Here is a 25,328-nt window from a genome sequence, read left to right as displayed (position 1 = left end):
TTGCAAGTATCTACTTCAAGTATGATTAAAAAAAAAAAAAAAAAAAGAGGGGGAGAAAAAAAATATCGAAGTAGATCGTTGGCTTCCAAGTAGGGAATCAGTGTTTGATCTCTCTTCAAAAACTTTGCTTTCGTATTACTCTGTGCTAGGAGAGCCAGGGGTGGAAGGAGAAGGTAATGTTCAAAAGGTACTCTCAGTTCTGCAGGTCAACTTTTAAAAGAAAGGAAGGCAGAAAGGTGGTAACCTGGAACAGGGGAAGGGAGGCAAAAGGATCAGAGGACCAATGGTACTGGACAAATTTTATTGCTGGAAATGCTGTAGGAGAGCAACAGAAAGGCTTCAAGAGTATGGAACAACTAGAATCTTTAGAAATCAACCCAAAGGGGAGGGAAGGGGGGAAGAGACAGAGCGAGAGAATGAGAATTTCACTATATTTCTAAAAGCAGCAGCAGCAATTAATTCCAAGTTTCCCATGTACAATAAAACAGAGAGACAGAAAGGATGGCTAATGAAGAAATGCAAGCTGGTGCTACTTAACCATGAGCACAAAACTAGCATTTAAGAATTAACATGAAGCAAGCATTACTTAGCTATTGTGAAGCTATTGAGGAAGCTTACGACATAGCAGCACTTGGTACTACACCAGGTGCAGCAATTTGCTCGGGTATCTTTTAGTCACTGGATGAGAGCAGCATCCTCAGTGCTGACAAAGACAGTCTTTCTCAGTTACTAGGAATGATACAGTCTCCACAGACTGTTCACAGAAGAACGAAATTAATATATTCAAAGGCTCCTCTGCTAGGCAGCGTCTCGTACAAAGCATAAAGATGTATAAAGGAGCAGAAAGGGTTAATGCATTAAACACACGAACCTGACAATATGTACAGAAACCCACAAGAACAGCCCAAAAAAATTTGAAATGTGCTAAGTCCTTCTTGTAAATGGAGACCTTCAGAGCTACTGCAGACCTTTCCAAAGGACGGCTGCGGTTCCCTGGGCCACGTGCAGCAGCCGCTGGAACGGGGCACCAGGACAAGGAGGGCTGAGCTCCATGTCCCACACGTCTCCTGTGGAAATCAGCCACCTCACCGGGCATCACCTACCACTGCCATTGCACGTCCCTGAACCACGCTCAGAGACAGCTGTCTTCATAGGTTTGCTTTTCTTGAACGTATAAGTCCTGAGAAAAGAGCAGTTGAGTTTTCCCTCAAGCACACTGGCCAACCTGCAGAGGACTATGACCTATTCTGCGGTAGAAGAAGGACCAAGGACGCTTGCTGAGTCTGAAGGGATGAGCCCGTCGTTGCTCCCTGTCGGAGCCCGGCAGGCAGGAGGTTCAGGTTTCACCGTGCAGATAAGGTGATCACCACTAGCTTGGTCAGGATATTGAGTTAGCAGCATAATGGCATTTCCCTGCTCGGAAAGATCTTCCTACCAGAGTCGGGTGGTAAACCCAGAAGAGAGAAATAGTTCTCTCCCTTAACACAAAGGCAAAAGGCGCATTTTGTACTACAATGAAGTGCCTGAGGCACACGACACCCCCTTCCTCCCCTCCATCCCACCAGGAGCTGCATCCCATGCGCACATTTGCTTATGCTGCAGCCAAAGCCAAAATTAACACTCACAGACCCCACACAAGCTCCAAAAGCATCTTCTGCTACAGCAGAAACAGGAGCGCGCAAGCTTGTCCGCACAGAAATAGTTTGCTGCAAGTGAACAAGGCAGGAGCCTGCCACGCGGCTCAGATCCCAGTTTTCGGCACGCTATCACATAGCAGTTCAGGTAGTGTTGACCATGGGTTGGAGTTGCTGTCTAGAAGTCTCATTATGGAGAATTAGTCTCTATGTATATGAGATGCATCCTGTTCCTTACACGGCAAGAACTCTTTATTAACCCAGTTATTGGACATTCCCCGAAAGGCTTAGTGCGCTTCAGAGACATGCTTCTGACCTGTATTTGTAGCACAGGTTTCAGAGGGATCGCTTGCTCACGGCAGCCTTTTCATTTCCTAATAAAGGAACTTCTAATGGCGTGGTTTTACTGCTGCGCACGCCCTGCAAAGCACGCCCGAGATGCATGGGACGGCTCTTCTTGAATAGCTCTGGTAGGTGATGGCAATGATGATCTCCTCACTGAAGCGCTTCAAGTCAATGGAGTGGCGTGGAAGAGAGACAACTTCATCCGTTCAGTTGACAAGTTGAACTTTGTATTTGTTCTGGCTGAAGGTACTTGCTCTGAGTCAACGCCTGCTCTGAGACTATTCTGCCTTCAGAATAAACCTTCAACAGTCATCAAATAAAGCGACAACCTACTGCATCTCCTTACAAAACTAAAATATGTCAGATAGTAGCGTTCCTATCCCAGTCCTTACTCATCATCAGCCAAAGGGTGGGATTTCTCTGGACAGATTACAACTGAAGGAGCCTCTGCTAACAGCACCAGCCTTGTGCTGTACCAGCATGGGAGCTGGAGAGCGTAGAAGTCTTAATTAAAGCACTTAAGCTCTCTCCTTGCTCTCTAGCTAATTTTACAGAGTATCAGGAGAAGGATGTGCAGTGCAGGAGAACTTCTCCTCCCAAGGCAGAAAGATTGCCAAGACACCGCAGCAAACACTGCATCCCTATAGACATGTCCCACCGCAGCGGGTGCACAGCTTCAGAGGAGAACGCTGTGGTCACCAGGGAAGTTCAGAAGGACGCACTCCTGTACAGGAACAGCTGAGCACGGCTCCTCTGCCTGCTGTCCCACCATGACCTGCTCACCAAAGGCACAGGCGTTACGCCAGAGCGACGTGAAGTGCTTTAGCAGGACAGCTTTGGGGTGTTGGGAGCTTAAGGAGAGACTAATACTCATCGATACTGTCAAAAGAGACCCGCTGTTATCTGTCTTCCCTTAGTAGAGCAAAACTGTCAAAGTGTATATGTTAGCCAAACTAGGAAACTCATCTTCTGCACATGGACGGAGAAGAAACGGCGCTGTATCCAGAAGGGAAATACCTCCCTCCTCCCGTACCCCCACGAAGGACCACGTCGCCTCAACTCCTCCTGCTGCAGTCCCACGAGTAGTGTTTGTGCCTAGTGCCAAAAGTGAAGACACTTAAACCAGTCTTGTTCTAAAGGCTGGGGTTTGGGGCCAGAAATGGGTGAATGAAGCGGGTGTGACCCTGCGTGATGGGGGCACCAGCCACCATCACCTGCAGCCAGAGGCTTCACAGGACCACGGAGGAGCCAGCAGCAGAGGGTACCACACTACCACCACCTGATGAAGATGCTCGCTGCTTGGGACGAGCGAGAAATGCCCGATTTGGAAGCTTTCCCTGCAAGATCTGCACATCATGGCCCTCGTCTGCCTGGGGGGTTCCTGAGCACCAGCCCCCTCAGGCAACCCACAAACCCTACAAACCACAGGGCACGAATTCCACCTCTCCAGAGAATTAAGAGGGAAATGAGCCAACATTTAAAAGGCATTTAAGACTGTGTCAGTCTGAATATTTATGCTGATGAAGCAATACTTAGCTTGAGAGCAGGGAGGTGAAAGCAAGACGTCTAGAAATTGAAGATCGGGCAGTGAAGTACTGTGTTTCATAGGATACTTAGCAAGAGTAAACAGACCCTTTTCGCCTGTAAAGGGCAGACAAAAAGCAGACATGAAACCATAGGAAAGGAAGCAGGTTTACCTCAGTCTGCCCAGACTATATGTAATAGTATCTTCAATGTCAAACTATTTTTTTTTTTTTTTTTTTTTAAGCTTAGAGAGCTACTGCCTGTGCTTTCTTTAGAGATGGAGCAAGGCAAGAGCTAAACCTTCCCGGTTCCTCACCGTGGTTCTTCTCTAGAAAAGCATTAAAGCCTTCATCTCCCACCCTCCCAAAAAAGAGGTTAGTTTAGGAGTACTAAATGCTCCTCTGTATTCTCTTTCTATGGTACCGTGAGAGCCTGACACTATGATGAGAAAAAACTTGTTAGCTGCTGCGTACATGTCCCAAATTCCACATTTCTGGGAGTTTTTAGCCACTCACCACAGCCTTCTCCCTCCCCACAAAGTATTTCTGGGGCGGGGGGGTTGTTTGCTTGTCTTTCCCCCCCCCAGACTATTTACAGGGCACGGCGTGAAAGGGGAGCAAGGGATGCGGTGGAGGTTGCCCTGTGCCTCAGCAGAAAGGGCCCTTTTAAAGGTCCCCGAACTGAAAGAAGTTGAGCCGCTGTTGTTGTGGCTTCAGCAACAAAACCCGAATTGTTTTTAAGGAACACTCAGCAAAAAAATGATACTATTATTTGTGCTTCTGCCTCCCCCCAGCAGCCCTGCCAGCCAGCGGAGGAGCAGCCGCAGCTCACGTTCCTCCCACACGCAGCTCTCCCAGCAAAGCCTGTGTAATGCGGGACGCGATTTCACGCCAGCATTAAGGGATATCAAGCCAGGCTGCCATGGCCCCAGCGTCGTATTTACGGGCTTCACCTCGGCATTGCACGAGAGCCCACGCAGCGTGCGGAGGGGAGCAGGAGCAGCCCTGGTGCAGGCACCCCTGCCGCAACATTATTAGAGCATCCTCATATAGGTACGTCACATATGGAGGGGTATATGTGTGCAAAAAATCGACGGACAGCCAAACTGACCCAGGCAGAGCAGAGCCCCACATCCCTGGGTACCCACAGCATCCCCAGCTCCTGCCGTCCCCCACACTGAGTCTATCTTCCATGCTCAGCACTTCGTCTTTCAGGGCACTGCAAATCAATTTGCAGACATTACTGGAACAGTTTAAACTCCCGTTTCAAGGGGGAGGGTGGCAGGTATTTCTAAATGAAAATCTCTGGGCAGGTGGCTCCTTTGCATCCAGCGATAATCGATAGCGTTTAGATCCGAGTGCTTCATTTGTTAACTACCTTTTAAGAGCACAGTCTTAGCGCCCTGAAGCCCAATCCTCCCTAACCGTTCCTTCCAGCACATAGCTCTCTTCTGGACAGCTGAGCTTGATCACATTTAAGTAAAGACTCTAAAACATCTATGCCATTATATGCACTTACATCCTCTCTTAGATCAGACGTAGCCCAAGTGTCATAACTACCTCAACTTTTTAATAGGCACTGAGTGGTGGTTTGCAAAGGGGCTGGGGAGAAATCAGCAGCAACAGAGGCAGCTACAAGAGCAATAAAGGGGCATTCGCAGCAAAGGAGAGTGCTTCTACCTACAGAAATTACTTGGGAAGTTCCTCAGACTCACACAGACCTTGAAGACCGATTTTTTTCCTTTTTTTTTTTTTGCTACCAGTCTCATCTATCCCCTCCTCCTCCCTGTCCCAGATTCCTGGTAGAGTTAGATTCCCTACAAGGCTAAGCACAGATATCTTAAAGTGTTATTCTGTAAAAATAAACAGCGAAACACGTGCAGAGTAGAACCGCAGGACAACAGCAGCAGAACAGGCTCCTACCATTTGATAACGCCATCGCTGAGACCCCCAAACCCAGGTTTCACTCGGCCTGATGCTTTAAAACACATCGTGGAGGCATGCAAGCAGAAGGCTGCTTTAGCAGGTGTAATCCCAGGAAAAGAGGTTAAAGGGGAATGACTTCAGCGTGGCCAAAGGGAAGTTTAAAATCAGGCTATAAAGATGTTTGGACTCTATGAGGGCACAGGGAAGCAGAGGGAGATGCACTACGAGCCACGACAAGGGCTCATCAGATCACAAATCACACAAGATTATAAACCAGTATTATGCCTCACCCCAAAACCCATGCAGCTTGGCAATAAGCGTGTTAACGATAAGACTGCTCAAGACAAAACCCAGCGGTTCTTGAGCAGGAGGGGAAAGCTGGATTCACCGGAGGCGAGTCTCCCCCAGAACACAGCCAGCTCTAACACAGGGGTAAAGCCAGAGTATTTCTTTCCTAAGCAGGCAATTAGCATAAGACACAGACAGAGGCAGTAAGACAAACTGCAACTCTATAAGCAATACTACGCCAAGCTGGGAGAGGATGGGCTACAGGAGGTAAGCACAGAAAGAGTTTCCAGCTTTCAGGAGGCAAGGATAGGCAGCGCAGGCAGCTGCCAAAGCCACTGCTCCCCAGTCAGTATCTGCCCCTTCCACCGTAAGGACCAGTTCAGTGCACGGAGGGTTCAGCGCAGACCCATCTTGTGGTGCAGGCTTCCCGAGCATTAAGACATTTTCAGTAATTTATTCAAGTGAGGGAGTAGTTGGGGGTTTTTTGTTGGGTTTGGGGGGTTTTTTTGCTTGTTTCTTTGGGGTTTTTTACTGCAACTTTCCAGCAATCAGTTGGCACTGCACCTATCCAGACTTTTTGCCTGGAATAGATAGAAACTGCCTCAAGACCCAAAGTTGCATTACTACCTGCCCAAGAACTTCTTGGCAGCTTTACCTCTAACAGAAGGGTCACCCCGTGTTGTTCTGCCCTTCTCGCTCCCAAAAGCTATGATCATCCTTTTCAGATCAAGTTAGGCTGGGAAAATAAAGCCATTATAAGCTTACAAGGAGCTCATATACTATAGACATTGGGAGGAAGGAGAGGAGATAGGAGGAACCGAGAAGCTCCTAAAGGAGATGCTTCGAATAGGAATAGGTTTGGGTTCACACCGTAAGGAATCGCTGGTACAGGGAGATTTCTGGGCATTTCTGCTGCTGTTGGGCAACGCACGTCCAGGCAGGCAGCGTTACCTCCCTCCTTGCATACTGCTCCAACTACAGGAGAAGCTGGATTCCCCATCCCACAGGAAGCCACGGTCCCTTTCTGTGCCTCAGTTTTCTGTGTGTGGGCTGGGACAGGGTCCCTGAGCTCCCCCGGGAAGCGCTCGGAGCCGCTGGCAGCACGTAGCACGCTGTAGGGTAGCGAAGCTCAAGGACTTCTTTTTGTGCTTGTCTATGATAAAATGCTAGAACTAATATTGTATGAGCCCAAGGCTTTTTATTTGAAGGTTCATTTGAGGCTGCCTAAATGTAAACTTCATGGAAATTTGAAGAATTAAGATATTTCTGCTTTTGCTCAAGAAATAGTAACTAAAGAATGCCGCTTGCACCATTAACTAAGCAATATGGAGGATTTCCATGAAGAGGGGGTTTTTGCTTCCTTTTTTAGAAGGGTAGCGATGTTGGGGCGGGGGGAGGATCACCCCCCAGTACTGTGCCAAATTTGTTTCATTTGTTATCTATTTTTCCTCATGAAGCGCGTACTACAGCGAACAAAACACGTGTGAGGCTGGAATACTGAACTACTAGCAAAAACCACGAAATCCGTCTTTGAAGTTGATTGACATTCTCTCTGCTTCTCCTCCCTGTCAAAACAACAAAAAAAGAAAAGCACTACTGCCAACACCAAATCATTCAAGTGTCCAAAAAACACCAACCGAACAAAAGAGTTATTAAACCGAACCTCCCCGTTTGAAAATGCAGCTAGAAGAGAATACAAGACAACATTGTCAGCGACGGTCTTTGTCCCTGTGCCAGTGACATGGAGATGTCTCTCTTCTGACTCAGTGAAAAGGAATCACCAGAGTACAAGAGATTATGTTTGCAAGTGTAAAACAGTTCAAGAAATCTCAGCTTCAACACTTGCAATTTATTTAAAACGCTTTTCTTTGGCGGTTACTCTGCCTGAGGAAGCACGTAGCACAAGCAACTCTATCCCCCGAGTGTTTAAAAGCTATTTTGTAGATTAGCTAGTTTATAAACACCACAGAAGAGCACAGAAAAGAGTTTTTTTCTTTTCACAACATGTATCCTTGCTGTTACTTTTATATCTTATTTCCTAGAACCTCTTCTTCTTTCAATGCTCAGCCAGCTGCTAAGAAAGCATTACTGAATGCCACAGCAAAAACCTAAATAAATTGCTTCTTCACTGCCTGCTTCTCATCTTATGAGCACTTTCAGAGCCTTAAAAATAAAGGGACAAAAGGAGACGACACAGATGCTCTTCTTGGAATTTGTTTTTTGAACTCGCAATGTTTTGTGTCCTGCCAGCTTCAGCTCAAGTCTCCCGTTATCCCCCCTTCCCTCCATCCTCAAACTTCCAGCCCAAGTCCAGCACACTTTCTGGAGCAACCAGCAGTTAGCAGTAACGTATCGGTCCCATTAGAGTTATGCACTATGATCATGTTACTGTATGGCATCTAGCGCGTTCCATAGGAGTTGTTTAAAACATTACATCAGGAGCTGAACGTTCCGCAGTTAAGGGCATGTGCTACAGTTGCACAGAGCTTTAATGCCCACTCGAGGCGTCGCAGAACTTAAGCATAGCCCTGTACGAACAGGCCACACTGCGAGATTTAAATCTGAGATTTAAACCACACACTGCCCAATATTTCGTTCTGACCGGTTTAAGTCTGGCAAAGTTTAAAGCAACCAAAGACAAGGTCCTCACACAAGCATCGTCAGATACCAGCAGTAACTGATATGGCCGCCCTACCTGAAATAAAGTTTCTGCTCTTGGCTCCTTTGAGCTAAACCCAAGCCTAAGAGGGAGGTGCTCGACATCACTGTGGGCAAGAGTTTCCATTCGTGCTGCCTGTGAGGACGCAGGTACCCTAAGCTCTACTTTGAGGAACTGAAGTTGTCACTACTTCAGCTAAACAGCTCACGTTAGCGCTCCTCTGCGTGGCACGGGTGATGGCGGCAGAAGAATTTTTAACCATCTGAACCAAGAAGCGTTTAGCAGTCCCAGAGACTTTGCAAATCTTATTTTCCCAGGCTCAGCCACTGGACACAGCCTGGCCAGACCCTCCATCCCAGTGCTTGCACCCCCAGCATGCCGGCACCGAGGCACGGCAGGGTCAAAGAGCCCCTCGGGAGCCCCTCAGTACCAGCTCCCTTTCCAGCCCTGATCAGATCCTGCCTTCCAGCAGTAACCCTCTCCCACACACACGGTGCTCTTGGTTCCTGGGGTTTTTTTCTTTTTTCTTTTGACACTAAGCAATACCAGTCCAAAAAAATATTAAGCCAGTAAGTGTAAGTACTCAGAAGTTACAGCAAAGCTGTAAGCGCTGATTATTTTCATTGCAAGGAGGCGTTTATGAGATTGCAAGCCCACATTAAGAGATGATACTTTAAGATCTAATACTTTGAATTAGTTTAAAAACAATTAACAGAAAAACCCAACAGGGGCCCACTTTCTCAACTCATGTGAGTTAGCATCATTGCAGCAATAGCAAATACAGCCACGCTACCTAAACCAACGGCAATTTGCCCCAGAATTGCCAGCACTTTGCCTTCAGCACAAATCCTCACCCGTCTAACTTCTATAATTGCTTAATATTAACCTACACACACATCTTCCAGAGGGCACAGGCCATTTTTCTACGCCCAGAGTGCACTGCCCTGGCACAGATGAAACTTAATAGGTGGGGAGAGAAGAGGAAGGTTTGATTCTCCAACTATTTAACTCCTCGAAGGTGCTATTTATCTGCACCCAGAGATGTTCGGCGCAAGCGCAGCAATCGCCCTGCCAGACAGACAAAGCAAGGCGCTGCACCCGCAGCCCGCTGCACCGAGTGTCCCAAATTGCCTGCTGAGACGGAGTTGTTGCACTCAGGACTGTTTCACTCCTCAGCTGCAAACAGCCTTTTTGATAACTCAGGCAGGAGCTGTTCCGCCACACGTGAAACCATTATTTAAAACCGGGGGGGAGGGAAAAGAAAAAAAAAAAAAGAAAAAAAAAAAAAGAAAAACTGAAACGTAAGGGCGGTCAGGCATGTGGGAAGTACGTAACAAGCTCTGGTTTGGCCAGGGCACCTCAAGGATTTCATTTTCAGGGTCTGCCACCTAATTACGCAGAAGAGAGTGCTCCCCTGCCCCACCAAAACCCAGCAGCACACCTCCCTTGCACCGTAACGTGTCACCAATTTATCTCACCCTTCTCCTTCCCGAGCAATTCGGGTCTCTCTTCCCAACTGAAATATGCTGTACCACTGCCCATCTTGGGAATTTAGATTTTGGCATCATTAGTGGGAGGAGTCTCAAGTATTTTTAACATTAATATATTCTCTATTTAAAAAAGCAAAACACAGAAAGAGGGTGGTGGTTTTTTCCTTGCTCCTATTAGGCCAAAACCCCAGCCACCTTATTTTCCTGTCTTTCTCTTACACTGCTCCCTACTTCCCACCCCCAAAACTATCCATCCTCACACTGCATTAAAGATAAATCATGCCCCACAATTCATGAGCAGCTTCGATTACCAAATCACTAGAAATCACAAGCACACCTGAGGGGTGGATATGGTTCTTTAAGCTTTTATAATTTCATACTTGGCAAAGAAAAATGTCTTTGCAATGAACTGATAAAAATTAGGCATTTATCAGCATAAAGTGTTCAAGTGAACAAGGCAGATACAAGTAGGGACTTCAGGTTTAGAACAGAGCATCACACTCAATACAGCTTTTTTTAATTTCTTGTGAAGATTTAGAAGCACCCGCCAAAAAGCCCTTATTAAACAGATAAGGTATTAAAAAAAAAAATCCTATAAACTCAATTCAAGGGCCATATTAAGGCCTGAGGTTTGTTGCTGCTTAAGAGCCAGGTGTGTCATTTATAGTGCCTGTAAAATTTAGGCAGTGAGAGTACCAAAGTGAGCTAAAGGAAGCAAAGTCTGGTTAGCACAGATCTCTTAACCATTAGCTTCCAAATCCCAGAGACAGCCCTTGAGCAAGCGCATGTGTTTAAGGGGAGAACATCCTAGAAACTGATAGAGGGCATTAATACAATTACTGCTCTGGAATGTCTTCAGAGTTAGTAGCTGAAATCGAATCGAAATGGCTGAATATTGCACAAAACCTGTAAACAAAGGTATTGCCTAGCTATCCATGAGTGCCTTTTCCCCCCCCCCCCCGCTCGGCAGGGAGTGAAATGGCTTGAAGAAACGGAACAGAACAATTGCAACAGCAACGCTTAAATAATACACTGAGCTGACGCCAGACAAAAGCCGTGACTCGACACGAGCTGCAGCACACTCCCACACCTGGCTGGAGGCGAATGCCACCTTCCACAACACTAATGCATTTGGTTCTTAAAGTTCTAGGAAACTCATTCAGATAATTGCTTTAACAATAGATATTAAACTGACAGCAATATCTAACCATCTCAGCAGATGACGATGTAAGAATCCAAATAACTGTTACACAGCAGCCTGCTGTGAGTAAGAATCTACTGACACATACTATGATTACAAGCAACTGTAGCAGAGATACCATAGCAGCAAATTCAAATACATTTCTAAAGTCCAGGAGTAAAAAAAAGTTAAAAAACAAAGCCAACCCCAAAAAGAACTCTTGAAAGCAAATTCAAATGGCAAGGGGAAAGAGGAAAACATGACTCTCATTACATCAGAGAAAATGTGAAAAAAAAGAATCAAGGCAAGACTCTCCCCACCCAAGTCCAGACATAGGTCGTTAGGGTTTTTTCCCCTTGAGAAGAGGTTACCACATTAAAACAAAGGAAATGTATTTTAAGTACTTGCTATCTTGGGCCCACCCCTTTCTTTCATGGAACAGTACAGGTATCGCTGCAAGATCCCCCCCGTTACAATGGGCAGACATCAAATTTGGTCCCCCTTAACTAAACACGGTATTTCCCTGGACAAGTTTGATCTTTAGAAGTTCTCTGCAAAGGCTGTAGATGTTCATCGCGATGGGCACATCTAACCAAGCAGAACCAGAGCCAGTTCGTTTCGAGAGATCACTTAAAAGCCATCAGATGAGTACTCTCGATTACTGGTTATCCAGGCAAATTTGAACCTGTGATTTAGAGGTGAAGAGCTCTCTATCCCATTACCAGTCATAAAGACCATCTGGTCCCCTATTCCCTGATTAAAAAAAAAAAAAAAATGGTGCATGCAGTGCATCATCTATTAGAATTAATCCAACTCAGTTTGATGAGCGCTTTTTAGAGGAGGGGGGAGGGGGGAAAGTAACGACGATTCTGGGAAATAAGTCAGTTGGGGAAAGATCCCAAAACGCTCCCTCCGTTTTAGCTTCAGAACAACCCTTTCCTCTTCGGGGGTGAAAACAGGAGCCAACGGCGAGGACTCCTTTAGCGGCTGATTTCCGCGGCGCTACCCACCCGGCTCCCCCAACCTCGCCTGGGTTCCCTTCAGCCCACCCGCCCTCCCTCGGACAAAGGGCCGCTATTGTCCCCGGCTAGAAGGGCTTCCCCACGCAGCAACAACCCACAACTCCACCGTTGCGCAGCAGACCCTCTGCGGCAGGATGGCACTCCACCCCACAGCCCCACGCGTGTCGCGGGGACCCCCGTGGAGGCGGCGGGCCCGCCCCTACCTGAGCTGTCCATGGTGCTGCCGCCCTCGGCGCGGGGCTGCGGCTGCTGCGGCTGCTGCTGCTGCTGCCGCGCCGGGCTCCGGCCGCCCGCTCCCGCTCCCGCTCCCGCCGCGTTGACCCCGGCCTTGCCTCCTCCTCCTCCTCCTCCTCCTCCGTCAGCGCTGTTGTCCACCAGCTGCAAAGATTCATAGCCGTCACTACCGGGCTTTTTCCGGTAGCTCCCGAGCAGGCTCATGGGCGAACCGGGCGGAGAACCTCCTCTGACGCCGCGGGCAGGAGGGGAAGATCAAGTGCTCCGGCCGCCCCGAGGGGAGGGGAAGGGCGGGACGGGACGGGGCGGCCGCCTCTCTCCCCCCCCCCCCTTTCCGTGTACCCGGTGCCGCCCCTTCCCGCCCCTCCGGGGCCCGGAAGCAATCGCGGAGGCCTCAGCCCGAGCTGGGAGGATTTCAGGCCCCCGGTAGAAGCATCTGCAAATTAATGAGGTGTCAGGGTGCTGGGAACGCTGCAGCGGAGCGATGGCGGTCAGAGCCGCTTCGGCAGGGGAGGGTCGTGTGTGTGTGTCCCCTCCATCAGCTGCTGCGAGCGATTAGTTAGCAAAAAGTGCTGGATCCACACCATTTCCTTCTCCGGGGCTATTAGTCGTGCATTCCGGCAAAAGCATCCCTCTCCTAAAAGAGGTCCTTCAGCTCGAAGGGTTAGGCTGCACAGCTGGCGTGAAGAGGTTCTCGAAACGGCGATCGATGCTAAGATCTATCACGCCAGCGAAAGGTGCGTTCCTTGGGAACGGGCCAAGGTCACCGAGTTATGGGCTGACACAGCCAATTCTGCAGTCTAGAGGAGGAGGGGTGGCACAGCCGTTCTGCACTAAGCCTCCAAAAACCTGAAGAGCATCTCTGGTTCGGCGTAACACCGCGTCTGTCTGCGGGTGTAACTAGAAGGGGTTCCGAACCGCAGCACTGTATCACGGCAGGCGACGTGGGATGCATGAGCATCCCAAGCCCTGCCTGTGCGACTGCTGGCTTAAAACTGGTGGCACCCAGCTGAAGAAGCGCTACCACCGATTGCTAAGCCATTTTTGTTGTTAGGTCTCGCCAATCTGTTTTTAGCTGCTCACATGTAAACAGACTTTAGACCAAGACAAAGTGTGTCCTTGAACAACTGGTGAGCCATATCTCGCTCGACGCGTTTTGCAGCCACGGCTAGTAGATCATAATTTCAGTTTACATGGAACAGAGGAACTGAGGGATGCTCCAAAGGAAATGACCACTATTAAACTCTTCTAAATGGACTTCTTTTTAATTTAAGGAAAAACAAAGGCAAAAAGAAGCTATAGCATCCAGACATGAGTATGCCTTCAATCTCTTACAGAAAGGACAGAACGTACTCTGCTTAGAAAAATAGTGTGGCTTTGCTTCCAAAGCAATAACATCAATAAGCACTTCTGTAGCAATAACCATAACTTGAAATATTACTGACACTTGGCTTAAACTTTCCTGCTTAACACTCCAGGGCAGTGGCCATCTGGTACAGCCATACCTTGTCATGTGCTATTGTTTATATAACTCCCGCAATTTTATATTACAGTGCAGACAAGGTACGTCTGTGACCCAGAGTTTTCTCAGAAAAATCCAAGCAGATTTACAAGCAGCAAACTCAAATGAACTAACCTGATGTAAACGGTTCACGGTTAGCAGCAGTAACAGCTTGAACTCAAGGTTAGAACTGTGTATTTTCTAACCCCTCATTACTGGACTCTTAATACATCGGTCTGTACGGAGCAATACGTGGATTGCAATGCTCACCAGTAGGAATGGGTCCCCCTCCCTCTTGGCACCCATATGCAGCAACTTAGTAAAGAAAAAAATAGAAGCGCAGGTGTTTTTACTAGGGATCACATCTGTTAGTCTCTCCTAGCCAACCTAGGATACAACAATTCCTGTGCTCTAGGATAAAAATGGGAAACTGGGGGGGGGGGGGGCAAGGTGGATTTGCATTTATTTTGCTTGCTCAGATAGCAGCCCGAACACGAAAAACCAGGCTCTGGGGTGAAGGGGGCACATTAAGGCTATGTAACATTTCCATGAGTACTCAAGCACTGGAGGCAACTGGAGCCTGTTAGAGGGAACGAGCTGGGGAACCTGGCACAACACAACACCCTACACAACCTGTTCCCCATCTTAAACTGTTGCCTGTGGTCTCTAGTCTGTTCTGCTGCCTTTATCCATCAACTCAAGAAGCTCAGCTTAGACAAAACTTCATATCCTAAATCCAGAAGTCATCTCTCACCGGTGAGCAGCAAGGGTCTGTCTGCATTCGACAGCAAAAGGAAAGTCCTACTGAAAATGTTCGTATGGAAAAAGGGTACAAGCAAGAGGAGAGGTTCACTACAGCAGGAATTACAGCTCGCCCTCGTCCGAGTACCGTAGCAGGTCCAGAATTTATACTTCCCCAGCCGCAGTCTCGTTGTCACTGCCCACTGGAGCCTCACAGCACGTCTTTGGCTCAACGTTTCCTACCCAATGTGGATGCCACTGTCATGTCTGCAGAGGCAGAGTACAGTCATACTTCGAAAGAAACAAAAAATTGCTTCTCCTTGTTCAGTCCATTATTAATTCATTTCTTTCCACATTTGTCCCAGAGTTTGGGGGGATCATAGCTTTCTTTCCCTCAAGGAGTCCCAAAGGGGAATCACCACCATAGCCTGAAGCTCCAGCCTGGAGAAAGAGGGTTCTGCAAAGCATCAGCGCGGGCACCGAGCAGGGACAGAGCAGCCTCTCCAGGGGACCTTGGGGCAGAGGAGGGAGGAGGAAACAGACTTCAAAGTCCCATCCCTGCTTGTAATTACCATTGCTACAAAGAGACGGGATTAGGGAAGCATGTTGTGTGGGATTCGGTCGAAGCTGCACTTATCCGTGCATTTTCCAGCCCTATGGGAAGTTTAGCTGAAGAGAACGTATAAAGTAATATTCCCCTCTCCCCCAGTTCTCCCTTTAAGTTGGGCTAATGAAGGGCCATATGGTTTCTCTCTTTTGGAGGTCTACAGTATAAAGAATACTACATAAAAAAAAGCAACAGAATCAAATAACCTGTTAAATTGCACATGACTTTCAAAAATGAGAGTAAAGAAGGAAGAGCTAGGGAATCAGCTACTTAGAAAAATGTGTTAACATCCTTGCGGATTTATTGAGCGGTGGCTAATGATTCTACAGAATATAGATGTATTCTGTTTGAATGGTAAGGCTGGCAGGTGCCATTAAGGCTGTGGGAGAGGTTAACGACATGCTAAGGAGGATTGTATGTTGCTCAAGACTGAAGAGACACAAACTCTCTCCTCGCTACTGACCTTGGAAAAGTCAATTGATTTGCCAACCTCTAACTCTCTTTTTCTCTGTCTGGGTTGCAGCTTCTCCTGGGTAAAGTCTCTTGTCGTAGCGGTAATCAAGCACCAAATATACTGAGGTGCAATTTCATTTTTTCCACCTCTCCTCCAACTAGATGAACAGTTAAGGTGAAATATTATACTCTTAATTCTTCATGAACGCATTCAAACTGTGGAGTGTTGTGAGAATTACAAATATAGCTTGAAAAATAATTTAATATCTGGAGCAACACCTTTAAAACTCAATATACTAAACATTTTCTTCCAAAGTTACTCCACTGTGAACAATGAACTCTCCCTGCACAGTGTTTCTGCAAGAAGTCCTGACCCAGGTGTATGTATGTAGGTAAGTATATGGGAAGTACCAGGTATGCTGTATGATATGGACTGCTATCACTGCCTGAAAAAAAAAAAAATGCATGTGTTGTTAAGAAAAATAAGACTTGCTCAAGCAGCTTTCATATTCCTCAAGCATATTTCATATTTCCATTTTCATACTGCTCAGACTGCTGCACAGGGCAGCTCCTTCTCTCTGCAGCCCAAGCTACAATAGTTTCTTTAGTCTTGCCTGTCTCCTCATGCTTACATGCTCCTTGCAGTGGGGCACTGGGCCATCAAAACATACTCTAGAGAACTAACATTTTTGCCTTTTCCCTCTTCAAATCTTAATCAAATAACCTTAACGCACACACTCCTGAATTCAGGCTACCTTCAACAATCCTGTAACAAGTACTCTATAAAATGGGCTTTCAAAAAGACCAAAAAAACCCCAGCGCAAGCTCTTTAACTCTGCTTACCTTCCTTGAAGCCTCGCAAGGAGCACCCGTGGCCTTCGGCCACCGTTACGTTCTGGAGAACCCTTTAGCAACGCAGTAACCCCCCTCCTCACGCATTGCCGTGTTATCAAGGATCTGAGCTGTGCTATGAGCCGTCCTGCCAGCAGAAGGAGGCTTAAACACCTGTATAAATTGCAGCAGTTTGATAAACTTTTGATGGTCTGAAAAAATAACAACCACCACCTTTTTGTGTTTGTTTAGTACCCAGACCTACGGCGCGGCCATTGCCATACACATTAGGTAGCAAGATATTGCTTGAGATTTTGACACTTGATCTAGCTAGTCATCAAAAATTTGGTGTAGTACAGGCATCCTTCCTGCCCTAGAAACTACTTAGGTGTAGAACTGGCAGCACTGACAACTGTGTCTATCTCAGCATCACATTTACAGCCAGAAGCCCCACGTCCTGATAAAACCACAAACCAAACCTAAACCCTAGCCCTTCCCCAGCCACCACGCTGAGCCACGGGGTCACAACCCTGCTCGCAGCAGCTCAGCCCCACCGGGCAGGGAAGAGCATGCTCCCCAGAGGTCAGCTTTGACCCTAGTACCTACAGCACTCCTCTAGCAGACAAGCAAGAGCATCACCACATTTTTCTGTTGGGTCTTTCCTCCTGGACCTGCCCTATAGCAATTTTACTCTGCTAAGTACCCATTCCCTATGCTCTTAGGAGAAGGGTCTGTCCCACTGCCCACCTCCCCAGGGAGCACTGACACCAGTATCTCTACACCTGGGATGCTCAAGGCCTCCACAGCTGCCAGCATTTTAAATAAGAGCCACTGGTTTAACCCTGGTTACGCAAACCTGATTGAATTGATTACAGCCAGCAAGCTCCTTGTCTGGGCTAGGACCACCCCAGCTACCATCAGCGAGCAGCGCAGATGAACTCTTAAGAAATAATGCCGCTGCATTGTGGGTCATTACTGCCACAGATAAAGAATATCTTAATTTTTCTCTTTTATTTTTGGCCTGGTGTGTTCAAACATAAACCAAAGAGCTTAAAAACTTCAGCCATATAGCATCATTTGAATTAGCTTCAGGAAAGTGTTACCTCTTGATTGCATGTGCTGCTCTCCATTCAACTCACCTGGCTCTTCTCACCTTAAGAGTGTTGCATTTCCCTCCTGCTGAAGGCTTAGTGTGGTGAGGAACAAAAGCAAAGCTCTGGTGAGAGCCAGAACAATTCCACCTCAGAAGAGGGTCATAGTTCTTGTTGGTTTTTTAAAGGACACCAATTCAGAAATCACAACAGCTAACTAAGGTCATCAGGAGGCTATGTGATGTCACCCTTTTTGCTTTACTTCTTGCCCTAAGAAAACCAGAACTAAAATACCTCCTCCTGTCTTCCCATCAAAACAGCAATTGTCAAATCAGTCTCAACCTTTACAAGAGGCAATGAATAAACTTTTACATATGCAGCCAAAGGATTTACCTTACAACTCATCTCTGAGGCTAGCTTAGAAAAACCAGTGTCTTTTAAACAATCTTTTTCTCTAAAAATAACCAGATCCTCAGTCTGGAACTGCCTTGAACTTAGGTTGAGTCCTACCCTGTTATAGTGTTAGCCAGACCCTCCCTCCCTCTAGCAGGAGCCTTCCCATCACTCTTACGCTTTATCTATAGGCACCAGCCTCCGCTCTTGCAGGCTCTGAATGCATTGAGGCAATCGGGGAGGATACGTAAGGGTTTCTTTCCTGACAGTTCCTTGTCATAGCAGTGGCGATAGCTGACAAAATAAAACCCCAGGAGCCATCCCGTTGCAATTCCTACTCCTGTAGAAAAAGCTCTTCACATTTCCATGTTCAGATGAGATGTGGGTCAAGCACAAACGACTTTGGGGCGCACGTGACCTGTACAGCAAGGATCACACTTCTTGCCCTCTCGTCTGGAGGCTCCATTCATTACTTGGGCAGGGCCATGGGCTGGCCAGGAGCATCGATTCCCGTCCACTACTCTGGGAACCGGCACGTGATAGCAAAATGGGTACAGGCTCTTGGTACAGAGCCAGAAATATGATTTCAAAGCAGTATCCGGACTTGTGCTGAGGATAGATAAGTGGTAGTTGGCCTGGAGTCAAGGATGGCCGTGTGGTTCCTTTCTCTGTACGTGGAATAGTGTGTCCATGCCTGGGTTTGCTGGAGAAATAAGGACCTGTCACAGCCTACCTATGAGCAGTGGTACGTATGTTACCGGTGTGGGATGCGGCGTGCCACGGGCAAATTGGGGCTGGTTTGTGGGGATCCAGGTGGAGAGAGGGGGGTCAAATGATCTAATCCTTTGTTAACCCCCCCTGATATTCAGGAACTTGAAAACTGGTGGTTCCTGTCTTGTTCATCTCTAATGAAAAGCAAACATGGTCCTGAGAAAGTTTGAGTTGGTTTTGAGTGTTAAATGCAATTAAACCTTTGCTTTCCTTCATCAGAGGAAGCCTTGAGCCTTTGCTGTAGTGAAACCCAACTGCAATACTCAGCGCCTTGCTGACAGCTGGAGCTTCAGCAGCTGAAGCTCCAGTGAACGTGTTCTTCAGTGGATGGACCCTGAAGAACATATTCACGAGCATTTGTCAAGCAACAGCCGTAATTTCATTTCAGAGGTGTTCACGGTCCTTATGCAAGCATCTGTAGAAGGAAACCCTTGTTGGCAGGAACGCTGATGGCAGAGGAAGCATCGCAACCACTCCCACAAAAGCGTTCCTTCTGGTCATAGTACCAAAACTTGAGTATAATTATCCTGAGAGCATCTGGGGGCTTTGAGCAGGACGGTTTCACCGCGCGCTATCAGGAACCTCGGCAAGGTTGCGCTTGCCTTGCTTATCTGTCAAATCAATTGGGGCACGCCGGTGAGCCTGCACGGCTGCTTGTCATTGTTTTGTCTTCCAGTGACTTAGGATGTGACCAGTGTTTAACTCTCTTCTTATCTTCTTTCCCATCCTTTCCTCTCCGTGATAGCACACACCATTAAGTGTATTGCTGTGTCTGCATATTTTTTATTTCTTGCCTTTTAGTCTTGTTAAAGTGCTGTCAGAGATGATACACAACTTACTCATTTCAGCCCGAGACTTTGTTTCGGAGTATTCAAGGATTTGACTGGCTCCTCGGCAACGCCGAGCTGTGGAGCTGCTTGCCAAAGGCTGTTGTAGATGCTAAAAATGTACATGCTTCCCAAAGAGCATGGAGAAATGTATGGGAAAACCAAATCTATAAGGGGCCGTTAAATAGGAGTGTATCGCTGTTTGCTCAGGAAGTCCCCAGCCTGCAAACTGTTGGAAAATTGGAGGCTGTACAGCCATTCATACAACTCCTCAGGCCAAAATCTGATATTTAGGTAAAAATCGGATATTTTGCTGCCTAACTACCGTTTATTCATCATTTCCCATTCACTGTGAGGTAAATGGCTAATTACCAAGAAAAATCTGGGCATAGCCCTCCTAAAGCCTGTTTGCGAGCCTGCAAAGTATGTACATGTGTAATCCTCATTAGAACGAAAGGCACAAGTTCAGAAACACACGAACATTTCATTAGCAACAAGAGACGTTCTACAGTCATTAACCGAGACAGACTGAGGCCCGTAGTTGGTGCCTCGGAAAAATCCCAGCTTGATATTAAACCTGGCTGCTTCCAACTTGCAACGAGTTGCAAAGCTGAGTTACTCAGCTCATGCGCTTACAACGCATAGCCGCAGCTTGCATTAGCACTTGCATTTCAAACAATGTAATGCCCGCATCTTTGCTTTTTTAAACACACAGAAAAAAGTCCAAAGTGTAATTTTGAGCGTCTTTTCAGCAGGTTATCGTTTGTGTTGGAAAATGGCTGGTGGTAAAAACAAGGAGAAAAATTTTACAAGCGAGTCGTCACGGGGTAGCTTCAGCTACTGCTGCTGTGCTCAGGGTCAGCAAATAATATAACGAAAATAGTCAAGCCATTGCTCTCAGGTAGCGCCGACCGCGGACCCCTCAACGCAGTGAGTCTTTCCATGAAAACAGAAGGGAAATTACAGCCGGCGCTGCCAGCTCATGCCGATGGCTGTTGCCCACCTCGCCCGCTCCCATCGCTACTTCATTTTAGGATGTGTGGGATGAGGGTTGCCTTTGGGGGATGAGTATCCTCACTCCAAGCTTCAAAGGGACGATTTCTCTTGGATGGATAGGTAAGTGAGGTCTGGCTGACGAAGGGTAGGAAGATAGAGGTGGGTCTGATAGCACAGGAAGGTTTGCCAGAAACCCAACACAGCCCCGTTAAAGTGGTTCTACCTTCTTACAGAATTTGGTAGCGTATTTTTTATCTAATACTAATAGGAAAAATGTATTAGCAGAGCTTTGTTGTTCTGGCTGCTATACAAAACATTAAAAAACGATGTCTGCCTCAGCTCACGGTACCTATTGACTTACAGGTCCTGCATCACACCTAACTGATGCAGTTTGGGTTCAGCTTTATAACTGCTCATCATTTCCGACGTAATACTCAAGCAGCCTCTGCCAGGCTGCATATGCTCTCTCCCACGATGCTGTTTCCAATCCACACGGCGCTCTGCAGTTCTGGAAGAATAGCTTGGACGTGATTCAAGGGGAGAGACACCCAGTTGCATTGGCGTGGGAATAGCTTGCAACAGATCGTCATGACTTTGGATGCAGGCTGTAAATTCAGTGGTACAGGAGCCAGAAGTCTGGTCCTCAGTGACATTACAGACCCTTTAAGCAAGGCAGGGAGCAAGGCTGGGTATGAAAGCCCTCATCCTCCTCCTGGTGACCCATTTACACCATGAAAGGTAACAAAACCCACTTCGCTATTTCCTACGACACTAACTGAATCAGCTTCTTGTGGATCCCACAGCTCGGTCGCTTGTCTGGGAATGCATTGCTGGGATGCCTTCAAGACGCCAGGCAATAGAAAAGCTCCGTGAACGTCCAGATGAAACGTGCTTGACTCAGCAAAAAGGACTCAAAGCAATCTTCCTCTCCCAGCGATGCCTCCTGCGCTGCTATAGAGTTCAGTGAGAGCTGCTCTGCCCCGTGGGATGCTCTCCCCGAGGCTGCGAAGAGCCCTGAGCAAGGGGCAGGTGATGGAGCTGGGGGAAACTCACGGCTCTACCCAGACCCAGCTCGGGTTTTCAATACCATTTAGGGCAGGAAAGAATTTATCATCAGGTATGCCAACTCAGAAAGTAATATTGCAGGGGTTAGTCTGTACTACGTGGCTTTAAAATAATTACACCGCGTGGCTCCCAGGCTGGGAGTTTTGCGTGGATGTGCTTCAGTTTAAATACCTTCAAAAATCTGTTGGGGTGGAAAACAAATGCCAGGAGTAAATGTGTGCGGAGCCGGAGAGCCTGCCTGCATCCCACCCCACGGTGCCGTGACAAGTGCCCCATGCCGGGGCAGAGACCCGTGCGCAGACGTCGTACCGCAGAGAACCCATTGCTAGCTAGAAAGCAAATTGCTCTTTCTGTAAAGTTTTCCATGAAAACTATTACTTGGAAAAGGAATTTAAGTGTTTGGGTCTTTTTTTTTTTTTTTTTTTTTTTGCTTCGAAACGTGGTCTAGGGAAGGGAATAAACTTCACAAGTTTCCTGCATGGCAAAACCCCCATTTCAGAGGATTTGGAGAAAATCCTGGCCCTTGCCTCAGTCTCCCTGCATGGCTTTGTTCTGCTCACCCAATTTCTCCATCTCTCTGCTTCCCAGCCGTGATTCAGGGATGTAAATGATACTGTTTCCCATCCTTATTATTTCTAGTTACTGAAGACACGAACTTATTCAGGAGAAAGATATCTATATGTTGTTTACAGTGCCTATCACAGCAGGGCTTCATACACTATTGTAATGTAAACTACCGTAAGACTTCATAAAATATTATTTATAATTTAGTATGAATAAGAAAAAGTGATATTTATAGCATTTTAATGCTGAGAGTTTCCCACGGCTGCTTTATCCACCTCTGAAAAAGCATCTATAATCTAATTTTTACGGCGGATGGAAATTACAGTATCTCAGTCCGGTACAGTCACAGCTGGGATTGCCAGCCCGTGTTCCCTACAGCCAGAGATTTTTCTTCTCCAAACCTGAGCGCTGCGGAACGCCACACACCCAGCAAAGATCAGACCCCCGTGAGCAGCTCCCCAGAGGTTTCAGACATCTCCCCATCTCCGGAGCATCCCGGGAGAGGAGCAGCTCCCCTTTTGGGTCCGGCCATTTGTTATAGATGCTCGGGTTCTATCCTTTGCTACATCCCTCGCGCGCTGGTGATGCTAATCGCCTTTGCAAGGCGAATTTCAGCCACCTAGGAAGAGCTGGGGGTGTGGTAAAAGACGACCCCGCGGTGTCAGCACCGAGCCCCGACAGCCCAGTTTTGATCCCAAAACCTGAGCGGCACACCTGGGTACCAAACTCTCCACCGCTACGGTCCAGCGATTCCCTTTTCCACGATTCCCTACCACCATATTTTTGCAGCAAAGCGGGCTGGATTTTAGCAAATCCTGCCCAAGAATCCAGCTTTGAGGACTGGCAGCGAGCGCCGCGGCGGGTGCAGCGGGAGGCCCCCGGGATTAATCTGCAGCAGGGCAAAGCCGTCCGCGAGGCGGATTAGTCAGGTCAGCAATTAAACGTTGGCGCTTACGCTGCCGGCGGCGCGCAGGAAAAACCCGGCGCTCAAGGACGAAATGCAATTCCTCCTTAAAGGCTGCGGCCACTCCGAAATGCTGCATCTATCTGCTGGGAGCGTTGCTGGGACCATAAACAAGCCGGCTGTGTCACGGCCGGCTAAATATAGTGCAGCCCGGGTTGCCTTCGTGCTGCCTGTGCCATCTGAATTACTTGGTACGCTGGGTTTATTCTATCCATTTATTTATTTATTTTCTCGGGGAAGGCTATGACTAAGAGAAATCCACGGTTGAAGGGATATCAGAAGATGGAGGCCCTAGTCCAAATGCAGAAGGGGAATAAAGTCTGTAGTTTGCGGACCTGGGGGCCTGTCCAAAATATTCCTCGCCCTCCTCCTCCTCCCTCTCCTCCTCCTCCTCTCCTTGGCAGTATCCAAAATAAGACTATAGTAAGGACGGCCACAAATCCAGCAGCAAGACATTAAATAAGTCCTGATTTAAAGTCGCAGTGCTCCCGAGGTGATGCCAAGGGGGATAAAGACCTACCTGAAGCAGCGGTGCCATGGGGAGCAGGCAGCCCTGACAGCCGCCCCGTCCCTGCCGTCCCCTCCCGGGGCACCCCGGCTGGGGCTGTCTCAGCAAGACTGAAGCAAAGGCAATGATGCATGCATTTAGCTATACATTTTTTCTCTTTTCTGGCCTGAAGTAGGGTTTTTAAAGGGAATGCAGCTCCGTGTTTGTCTTGGCAAAATAAAATGGGGGGGGCTGAAGGTCAGCTTCACAGTGGATGCGCTGCGAAAGCCTGGATATCAGTATTTCATAGCAGCATTTATATACTCACATATATGCCCAATTACCCTTCCTGGAGGAAGTATAGCTATGTTCCGATACAAGCTACAATTATTATTTTAAGCCTGAAAATCACTTCATTTTTCTTCATTGAAGGTAATATGCCCAAATGGCTTTCGCAGTCCTAAAATGCACAGACACCTATTTTGGGGTGCAAGAAGAGATACTCGTGTTCTGCATGGAGTTATTGAGGTATCCAGAGCAGGAGGCAGCTCGAGGTTATTAAACGCTATATGCCCAGGTATACACTGCCGAATTTCAGCACCTTAACTTGCCATCAGACAGCAATATCTGCTACCCTGCCGAGAGAAGCAGTTTCCAGTGCAATACCTTCCCTCAAACCTATTATATAACAGGGCTTTAAAGCGGGATTTTTTGCTTTTTCCCGAGCTGCAGGATCCGAGCGTGCCTTCCCAATGATTACTCAGCACAAATTTGCCGTAAACAACATCCCCTATGTGACCGTGCACCGTCTCGCTCTTCTTCCATCGCACCCCGCTCGTGGCTAAGCTTTCCTTACCTTGCTTTTCAGATGCGTGCATCCTCCTCTCCCGGCTCCTGCGGCAGAGCGGCAGGGAGCCCGGCTGCGCTCCCGCACGCCGGCTTTCGACTCGTCATTCGGCGGCAGTCCCGGGTCACGGGGTGATGGCCATGGGCTGGGGCGCTGCTGCCTGGGAACTGCGTGCCGCTCCGGGCCCTGCCGGGTTATATTTGGGATTACAGAGACTCAGGAAAGGATGAGGATGGAGACAGACATATCACATCTTCTAAAATGTGGCATGGAGTGGGATCTGGAGTCTGCAGCTCTGATCCATTAAGTGCAAACCTAAGCAATCTTTTTTTTCCCCCCCCCCCCCTCCTTGATTTTTTGCTTTTTGGAGAAGGTTAAATCCTTCGGACGGACTCAGCGGGGACGCGGCGTGTCAAAGCTTTGCAGAGCTGGGAACGGGGCGGCGTGCTGGTCGAGGCACACCTGAGGCGCTTCCCTGGGTACCCAGGAAGGCTAGCATGAGCTGACGCTATAAACATGCTATTAATTGCCCCCAAATCTTTATCGCAGCATAACTACGGATGCGATGGGGTTACGAGCTATCAGTGCCACTTCTTCCAAGCAGTCATCGGTAATTCCAGTTATCTTCCTTGCGTATCCCCCATCCCCACCGTATCGGAGCATCCCAGAAGCTTTAACCTCTCCGCACAATGCCCAGGGGAAGCAGAGCAGTGTAATGACTGACGGGGAAACAACAGAGGAGTTCAAGGCACCGGTCCCCGGGGGCAGATACGCGAAAGGACAAGTTAAAATAACTGGGCTGTAAATAAGCAGCGTGGAGTGCAGAAAGCAAATGAGGAACAATATGCCACAAACCTTACGTGCAGGGATCGATATTGCACAATATATA

The 25,328-nt window shown here is 47.8% G+C and overlaps 1 protein-coding gene across 3 annotated transcripts in view; it reads right to left on the bottom strand.

Annotated features, from left to right (window-relative positions):
• The window catches only part of DNAJC6 (DnaJ heat shock protein family (Hsp40) member C6), a 38,671-nt gene extending 26,166 nt beyond the window's left edge, over positions 1 to 12,505 (bottom strand). For 2 of the 3 annotated variants that reach the window (XM_050900715.1, XM_050900716.1), the window contains exon 1: positions 12,271 to 12,505. In XM_050900715.1, coding sequence (XP_050756672.1) covers positions 12,271 to 12,505 — 235 coding nt within the window. The remainder of the gene's footprint in view (positions 1 to 12,270) is intronic. The other variant, XM_050900717.1, reaches the window with a different exon arrangement.
• Positions 12,506 to 25,328: the final 12,823 nt, after the last annotated feature.

Source organism: Gymnogyps californianus, chromosome 8 (assembly GCF_018139145.2).
Source record: "Gymnogyps californianus isolate 813 chromosome 8, ASM1813914v2, whole genome shotgun sequence".
Lineage (NCBI taxonomy): Eukaryota > Metazoa > Chordata > Aves > Accipitriformes > Cathartidae > Gymnogyps > Gymnogyps californianus.
The sequence above is the reverse complement of the archived record's forward strand: the minus strand, read 5'-3'. Positions and strand labels throughout refer to the sequence as shown.